The sequence below is a fragment of the Atta cephalotes genome (genome assembly GCF_000143395.1).
Source record: "Atta cephalotes unplaced genomic scaffold scaffold00036, whole genome shotgun sequence".
NCBI lineage: Eukaryota > Metazoa > Arthropoda > Insecta > Hymenoptera > Formicidae > Atta > Atta cephalotes.
The window spans coordinates 2555859-2566172 of NW_012130100.1; the positions used below are offsets into that span (position 1 = coordinate 2555859).

The window sequence follows — 10314 nt, forward strand, 5'->3', positions numbered from 1 at the left end:
AACGTAGCCCGCAGCATATGCTTATATTCTTTCAGCAGTTTTTAGCAGCCAATTCCAATCAATAAAACTATGGCAACGTTAACAAAACAAACTACTGTCATCGTCTAATGTGAAGATAACCGGTGGTAGCTAGTAGCGTCAAACAGAGTATTCTTTTCCTTCCTGTTCACTTTTATCAGTCTTTATAAATCTACGTTAAATAAATCATAATAAAAGCTGTCGAATAATTCGCTCTCGGGGTCTACCCGATATTCGTCGTCATACAGACCCTGAGAGTGATCGTCGAAGGACGTCAATGGACATTCCTCGGCGATGGATATCAAGGACAGTAGTGACGAAGAGGATGAGAAAACACATGACATTACATCATTTGGTAAATTCGACGAGGCAATCGTAGTGCGTAACGCGGAGGAAATCAAGAGCCCGGTAAATCGCGGACCCTTAAGTCCCAGGAAGACCAAGAAAATAACGAACAGCACCAACACATTAGCATTTAACTCGCCATGTGGCAGCAGGCACGAATTCAGAAGGTAATCGCTTCATGCAAATCTCGATTTATTTATTACCACTAATTTACAATAAAACAGATCTAGTGACATCAGAATTTCGTAAAATTTTCTTATTATACTGATTCTACGATGAGTCTGTAGTCCGAAGTCTAAAGATATACTTATTTGAAAAGTCAACGTGATATGTTCTTTTTTTTCTATTTCTATCATTCAATTCTTTAAAATTTGATAACTATAAAATCATATAATGAAATTATTTCTAATATCATGTGATTTTTTAAATTACGTAATTTAAAAAATCGTTCTGACTTGGAACAATCCGTTATGTGATTTACATGTTATAATTACACGATTTCATCATATAATGTTGTGACATGATTTTTTTCAATAAAATATTTTTCAATAAATATTTACACAAATTTGCATAGCTGCATAAATATATGTATAAAGAAAATTATCCATTCACATTTTATGTGCGACTTTATAAGAGAAACATGATTGGATAATTTTCTTTATGCATGCGTTTATGCGGCTATGCAAGTGTATGTGGATATATTCTTAAGCAGCATGACATAAGAAATTGAATCAATCAGAGTTTTTTTATTTTATGAAAAGGAAGAAAATAGAGGATTTCGATTGGTACATTTTCTTATGCATTACTTGTATGAATTATGCAAGAATTAGTAGCTTCGCTTTAGGACACCACACACAAAATGATATAAGCTGCATAAGCATAACATAAGATGAGCATCTTATGGCGACATTTCAAACGAGAATGGATTAAAATGAATTAAAATTTTTTTAATGCGTATTTTAAATCCATGAAAATGGATTGAAATGGATTGAATTCGAGCTGACACTAATTTAATATTCGAAAAAAAGAACATTCATATTTAAGAGTTACAAATTTTATTTCTGAGACATTTATAATAATTATATCTGAAATTAAATACTTCAAAATGGTATTAAAAAACGCACTTTAGTGAGATTCGAACCGGGACTTCTGAATCTTCTACGTTACCCGCTACAACACTTCTTCAATTGGTAAATGTTATTCATTTTCTACTTCAATTACCAACCTAAACCTAACTAAACTAGTAATGAAATTATATAGATAATAAAAAACATCATCATTTAACAGATATAATATAAACAATTTACATTACTATGAGAAAACATTGGATAAGTGTTGGACAGAGAGAAACCTGAGAGGGGCCTTAGCAATCTTTTTCGGGTGACAGGTGAAAGTCATCGTATGCTAGCGACATCAACATTAATTTTATAAATTGATGTGAACTACGTATCATATTTTCGCCACTATCGATAAAATCGTAGTGTTGATAAATAGATTTGCTGCTACATTTACAAACTATGAATAAAGATAATATTATTTTACAATAAAATGTTTCTTTTAATCAAAAAAGGTGTTTTTTATAGATTTTTGGATGCTGAAAACGATGCCGCAAGTTAAATTTCATTAGCACGTCAGGTATTCGAAATAACTGAGATTTAATGTGCAAAAGTGGCTTTTATGTTATATTTATTTAAAATATTCTTATAAAAAAAGATTAATGTTATCTCGAAATTGTAATGAGAAGTTATGAATGTATTATTCATCCTCTACAAAATGTATTCTTTTTATCTCAATATCTTACTTTTTAATCACGTTATGAAGAATTTAAGTACAGAATTTTTCTAAGATATTATATATAAATTTTAACAATGAAATCATTATACTTATAATGTCTAGTTTGTGACAATCGATACACACAATGTAACTTATCGTTATAGATTCCGCTAAATATATACACATGTGTGTGGGCGCGCGCGTGCGCGCGCGCGTGTGTGTGTGTGCGTGTACACACGTATATACGTATAGTACATACACATATACGCGCGTGTGCGTATACATTTTCTAAGAAAAAAGGGTATATGTTTCTTAATAGCCACAATTTTGTATCTCAGAAAAATCTTACTTAAATTCTTCGTTGCACGATTACAAAAGAAATTATATAAGATATTGAAATTTAAAAAAATGCATTTTATAGGACATGAACAATACATTCATCATAACAACAAATTTTAATATATATTTTAATAATTCAAGATAACGTTAATTTTTTCTTTATAAAAGAATGTTAAATGTCATAAAAAAAGTCATTTTTTAAACATTAAAATTATGTTGGAAACCTAACGCTGAAATTTTTTAGCTTACGGCATCGTTTTTAACATTCAAAAATTTAATCCGATGCGAAGTTCTACTCTATAAACTACTACTCTATAATAATGTTCTACTCTATAAACAAGTACATTACTCATATAGAAACGAGATATTAATTTCTAAAAATTGTCAAAGCGGATAAAATCGACAATAAGACAGCTTTAAAATATTTTTCGGAGTTTTTTATGAAATATCTTGAAGATGTTTTTCAAAAAAACTCTTAAAAATATCTTAAAGTTGTTTTATGCGCTGATTTTAGACATTCTACTCATTGGTTAACTAAAAAAAAATTGCAATTTGGTAAAGGACTTTTCGATTCAGTTTAGTTTGTTTTACCTGCCCATGAAAGATTATATGATCATCACTGAACACCCTATATTTACGTTTATATAATTTTTCTGTTGCTACAGCATAGAGTATAAGTATTAATTAATATTGATATTCATCTAGATAACATGCATGATTTGCATTGCAAGATTTGTTTGCGATAAGTTGTTTGAAGTGGCATATTATGTAACATACTAAAAGTCCTGACCGTTAGTTCACTTGGAAAACTTTGCAACTTCAAAAAACTGATCAAAAATACGATTCTTCAAAAATATCTCTGATAGTATTGATTTTATCGAAATAAAAGTCATTATAAAAAAAAAGCTAGCAAAATTATAAACAATTTCATTTTGTTTTTCAATATCGATCAATATTTTCTGTAATAGAATATTTTTAAAAATATCGTATTTTTGAGAAAGAAACAATTTTTCATATTTTTTTCGTAAATATCTCGGATATGGCTACTCCTACGTAAAAAGTATTTATTGTCAAATCGAAATATTTTTACCCCTCAATTTACTTTAATTATTTAAAATATAAGTTTATTAATAGTATGTAATAGAATTGAAAAAAATGATATTCATATTTTTCTCAAAGTTTACATGTACGTTATATACGATGTTAGATGCGTACCAAAATATTTTTGGAAAAACAGCTTTGAGGAAAATTGCTTTTTTTCAATATTTTCTTAAAAAATCTATTTGTCCTTACTTTTTTATAAATATTTCAGTTTCTAAAGGATTTATGTAAAAAATATAAAGTATTAGGTGTACAACTTTGCTTCCGCCGTTTTTCTATAGATGGCTTTAGCGATAAGTGGTGGTCGAAATAAATAGATCATAGACGTCATACAATAAACTTGGGCATCTGTCAACATAACTCCATAGAAACATTTGTGTCTGCATCATAAAGTTATTCTCGATTGAAAATGTCAGTTTACGAGCCAAATTCTCGTCATTTGCGGGAGGTTTTAATTTTTTGCTTCAATATGAAGAAATCTGCGGCTGAGGCTCATCGAATGCTCTCAAATACTTATGGTGAGGCCGCTATTAGTGAAAGAACGTGTCGTGAGTGGTTTCAACGCTTCAAGAACGGTGATTTTGACGTCCAAGGTCATGCTCTGTATTTGGTGAGACCAGCTCGGCGTAGTGTATTATGAACTGTTAAAACCGACTGAAACAATCACAGGCGATCGGTATCGAACGCAATTGATGCGTTTGAGCCGAGCATTGAAAGACAAACGGCCGCAATACAACGAGAGACACGATAAAGTGATTTTGCAGCATGACAATGCTCGACCCCATGTTGCGAAAGTAGTCAAGACATACTTGGAAACGTTGAAATGGAAAGTTCTACCCCACCCGCCGTATTCTCCAGACGTTGCTCCCTCTGACTATCACTTGTTTCGATCAATGGCCTGGCTGACCAGCACTTCCGGTCTTACGAAGAAGTAAAAAATTGGATCGATTCGTGGATAGCCTCAAAAGTTGACCAATTTTTTCGACGCGAGATTCGTACGCTACCCGAAAGATGGGAGAAAGTAGTGGCCAGCGATGGACAATACTTTGAATCATAAATATAACTAGTTTTTTACAATAAAGCTTCGAATTTCGGAAAAAAACGGCGGAAGCAAAGTTGTACACCTAATATATCAAATTAAAACTTATAAATTTCCTATAAAATGCTTTTTTTCTTCTCTGTCTATCAATTTTTGTGCAAGATACAATTGTTTGAAGAAAGGATTTTCTGTGATGATCTTTTTACTGAAAGTCATAATCTACACTTGTGTGAAAATGGTGTATTTGTAAAAATGTACAATAACGACACTTTCTGACTTCTTAATAGATAATATTCCCTTGAATTTTTAATATGTTCGGTTTCTTTCAAAGAACTGCTGATCATGCTCTTTTGTGCCACTGACATATTATATACTTTCACTGTAGCATATTTTAACATAAAATATAAAATATTGTAGAGTTCAATTTAAATATCTATAAAAATATTATGTTTAAAGCGTATTAGATTATCGATATTAAATAAACGGAAGGCAAGATTATGTATATCGTTCGCGAATGTTTGTAGAGAGTAATTTTTTTAAAAAAAAAAGAGCATTGACATTTCGTATATATAGCATATATTTACAAAAAAGGAGATTTCCACCTTTAATAAAATAATAATATAAAAATAAAGGGTTATATTCTATTTTGGACAATATTTCTAAGAATAATTTCAATTGCAAATTTCTTATAACTGTGACGTGAATAATAGAACTATTTGAAAAATGGGTTTGTATTCAGCATCCAATAAAACTATTATGGAAAATGACTAGTCTTGTTCTGGTATTCGAAGAAAAGTCATTTTTTATCAAACAATATTATTGTTTATTTATCTCATTATTGCATAAAAATATTAATTATATACAATTACCAAATAGGGAATTTACAATATTATAAACATGCAAATCTGTCAACGTCTTGGAGTTCTCAAAATCAATCTTACTACGAAACGGAGATAGAAATTGACGGCAAAAAAGAATTTAGTTTATAATATGACAACACATTTCGAAATGTCAACGCTCTTTTTTTTTTTTAAATTACGCTCTACAAACATCCACCAACGATATACATAATCTTGACTTCCGTTTATTTAATATCGATAATCTAATACGCTTTAAACATAATAATATTTTAATAAACATTTAAATTAAACTACAATATTTTATATTTTATATCAAAATGTGCTACAGAAATAATATGTTATTAAATGTTGATTTTTTGATCATTTAATATACGATTTAATATACGATTATACATGAAAGGTGACTCCAGTATGGTTGGAGTATATTCCATACACTGAATTATACAAATTCCATACACCGAATTTCATATTTGTATAATATTTGGTCGGGGAGAAATTTAGAAATTAGAAATTATAATTTAGAAATTATAAACATTTGAAAAATGCCACTGCATTACTTGAAGGATGTAATGCAATTTTTACATGACAATCGCGAGATCAGAGATCTTGTATCAAAATACATAAAATTTATTCGCGTTCTTTTAACGATTCCTACATCAACTTATTCGAATGAAAGATCATTTTCTTATTTAAGAAAATTATCTTCGATCGATAATGAAACAAAAACGTAAATTATATTGCGATATTATACATTTATCGAAAAATAATCGATAAGTTAAATGGGAGAAGATCATTAATAATTTTATTAAAAAAAAATAAAATTAGAGGGGCTACTTTTGCCATTTATCCTCACACCCTCCTCTTCTCTTCTTCAATCTATCTTCGAGAATTCCATACACTGAAAAATTTCACTTCGCCGCCCCTACATTTATATTGAATATATTATAACTTGATTGTATTGTAAAAAATCATACAATTTTGTTTTAAAAAGCTGATTTTGAAATCTTCAAAAAAATCTTCATTTCAAAATATACACTGTATTAAGTTTCCTTCGACATCATACATCTTTTATATATAAGAATTTCATATTACGTATAACATTACTTTTTCAAAGTGCAAACATTTTTTAAAACCCTTAATCTTTATATAATAATGAAAAAAAAGTTAATTTTACTATTATTAGTGGCTCGTCAAGCTGTACAACTTTTGTCTAAGGCATTATTTTTTACAATCCAAAATAAAAGAGTTTTAGGAGGTAAATTAAAATAAGACACTTTACATTTTATATAATATATATTTTATATTCTTATAAATATAAAAATATAAATATAATACATAATATATAAAAAAAAATGTATATATATATATATATATATATATATGTGAGTTAAGTGGAACGCACCTATAGATATATTTTGGTTTTCATTTGTTTTTAGAGTAGCTGTGAAGTTCGCAGTCAACGTTCAGTTGCGGTCGCGCATGCATGTATTTCTGTATGAAGAATAATATATTTGCGAGATCCATAATTATACGTTTCTAATAATTATAAACGATTCTTTTGATTTCATTTCATGTATGTAGTGTATTTATTTTGTTTTTGCGAAAAGTTATTTTGTGAGAAAATTATATAGTTATAATAGAAAGAAAAATTAAAGATATTAAATAATATAAAATCAATTTGACGTAAACAAGTTTTTTAATAAGTGCGTGTAAAGATTGTAAAAATGGACGATTACCTCATGGAAAACACTTATATAACTTTCCATCAAAAATAGATGCCAGACTTGATTTATGGAGATATAATAGTAAATTTATGTACAATATAAATATATAGGGTGTCCAGGAAGTTTTTGAGCATATGAAGCGCTTGTGTGCAGTTAGAGTAGACTAAACTGTGTCCAAAAATTCTTTATCATTTTGCAATTTTTGCAATAATTTACAATGAATTATTAGTATAATTGCCGAATAAGGAGAATGCATCCGGCATACCGCCAAATTATACAAGTCCAACTATTGTGATCACTAAATGCATGGGGTCGTGAGAAGTTGTTACTACAAGTGGTAACAATTATATTATATAAACAACAAAAGGAACTAACTCTCCGTGCAACATGGCCTAGCAAATATAATCACTAGATGAGTTTTGCGAAACTTTGCGAAAATTTTTTAAGAAAAGTAGATCGAGATCCCAGATTTCCTTCTCGTGTAATATTTAACGACGAATCGCTATTTACACAAGAGTAAGAAGGAGTATTAAATTTTTACAACATGCATTTATGAAGTGAGGAAAATCCGAGAATTACGCGATTGAGGAACTTTCAAACGTTGGGAGATTAATATCTGGGTGAGAATTATGGGAACTGAAATATTAGGTCCCATTATTCTCCCAGATATTTTAAACATCTAATTTTTAAGAAATAATTTGCCAGATTTTTTTAGAAGATATTCCACTAGAGAGAGGAACAAAATAATTTTTCAGCAAAACGACGCTGAGCCACATAACGCCAGAATTGTGACGGCTTATTTGAACAAACAGTTTCCGAGACGGTGGATGAGACGATACGGGCCAATACGTTGCCTCGCAAGATCTCCAGATCTCAATCCTCTGGATTTTTTTTCTGTGGCTACTGCAAGGAGTTAATTTATAAAACGCTTCCTGAAGACGCAGAAGATCTAGAAACAAGATGCGATATGCCGTATGGGCTATCGAAGAGAATGTTATGAAAAATGTACAAAGAAATTTATTGAGACGCATACAAGTCTGCATGATGATGGTCATTTTGAACATCTTTTATAAAATTTTTTCTTTTTTTTCAGGGCGTTTAAGCAATCCGCTCTTTTTAGAACGTTCAAAACAGTCTGTTCTTTTCACGATCGAAAGCAATTCGCCCTTTTTAAGACGACTATACGTTTTTATCTGGAATATTTCTCGTAAGGCAAAGTGAAAAGAGAAAAGAATGAGAGAAAAGAATGAGAGAAATGTGCGAGAAATATTAACTCTGCAAAAAACGAGTAACATGCAACATTATTTCATCATTGATCCTTCATCGTTTGCAATTAGAATTGTTTTGAATTTTCGTGCTTCAATTAATCACACGTTCGCGTTGAACAGTGATACTACCAGTGCATGAAGAATCTTTCCTGGTTGTAGTAATCTAATTTATCAACCCGTAAAATTAATGCATTAAGTCGATAAATCAGATTACACTATAATCATGTGAATTTGCGTGCATTTGCTGTTCAACCATAATCAATAAAATCAGTGCGCGTCTACTTAGCCCTGTTTACCACGTCGAGTAACGCGTGTTGTGTAATAGTAATGTGTGATTTTCGATCGCCTAACAATTAATCGACAGTGATTGATAGTGATTAATTAATAGATTTATTAGTAAAGTCAATCGACTGCTTGCCATCATTGCTCATCGAGTAACGCGTGTTGTATAATAATAACGTGTGTTTTTACACGCGGTTTTCGATCGCCAAACAATTAATCGACAGTGATCAATAGTAATTAATAGATTTATTAGTAAAGTCAGTCGACTGCTTGCTATCGTCGGATAAAAGCGTATGTACATATTTTCTTCATAAATGTATGTTGTGTGATAAAAATATGTGTTTCTTCACACGATTTTCGGCCGCTATTAAATAATTAATCGGCAGTGATTGATAGTGATTAATTCAATTTCATTAATAAATTTCTCATTTCCTTAAACGAATAATGGATCGAATAAACAGTTAGTGTTGTGCATGATTATTTAAATTTATTAGAAACACTTGTTTGAAAGTCCACTGTTTGGAATTCTATCGAAAAATTCATTGGAATTCCGGCCTTTCTCATGGAAATTTGGAATTATTAAATCATCTTGACATGATAAGTAAAAGAGTGAGTGACTGACTGATTGAATGAGTGAGCGAGTGAGAAAGTGAATGAGTGAGTGAGTGAGTGAGTGAGCGAGCGAGTGAGTGAGAGAAAGAGAGAGAAAGAGAGAGAGAGAATCTTTCTATGAGAATCTTGTATTTCTATTTTAGATCATATTTCTTTTTCAAAAATATACTAATGTATACGCGTACTATTGTGTGAAACCATCATTGATCGTAGCAATCGTCTCGCGTAAGCGTCTGACAATGAGTTGCATTGTCCTTGCCTGCCTCTTGTATTTGACCCGTGATTCGCTAATTATTTCTCTTAATAATTTAAAAACTAAGCATCGGACAAAATTTTCGAAGAGAAAAAATCGTCTCAGAATCAATTCGAGAATACGATATTTTAAGGATAGAAGTTTGTTTTGAATCATCCTGTATAGGATATGTAATGTATATACTAATATTTCGAATAAAATTTTCCTCGGAGAGGAACGTTTTAGAATGTAGCCTTAGAATATGGATGTTATCGCAAAACTTGATAAAAATATACTCATTCGATATGTTTCTATTCGAAATGAGAGACTGATAGTAGAAAAATGCAACAGTCTACCTTATGAAACGATTCGGTTAGAAAAATGAGTTTTTTTACCTGAATAGTTATTAGAGCGTAATGCAAACGTCATCCGCATTATCTTATTATCCAATGCTAAATACAAGGATAAAATGATATATGGGAACACTCGGGTAATGTTTCCAAATGTACCTCAACTCTAATATTTAAAATAATTCGCTTCATGTGAAGCGATATTACCACGTTTTCAGATTCTTTTATTTTGAGAGAAAACGAGTCGAATAAATATATTTTTATCAAGTTTCGTGATGATGTCAGTATTCTAAATAATTATCACAATTAAATAAGTAAATACAAATTTCTTATTAATTAAAAAATTTGTTGCGATTTTACCTTATTTAACT

General features: G+C 30.2%; 1 protein-coding gene across 1 annotated transcript in view; it reads left to right on the forward strand.

Annotated features, from left to right (window-relative positions):
• Nucleotides 1-266: 266 nt before the first annotated feature.
• The window catches only part of LOC105621693 (intraflagellar transport protein 46 homolog), a 22654-nt gene continuing 12606 nt past the window's right edge, over nt 267-10314 (forward strand). Inside the window, exon 1 of the mRNA XM_012203159.1 lies at nt 267-530. Coding sequence (XP_012058549.1) covers nt 313-530 — 218 coding nt within the window. The 5' untranslated portion in view covers nt 267-312. The remainder of the gene's footprint in view (nt 531-10314) is intronic.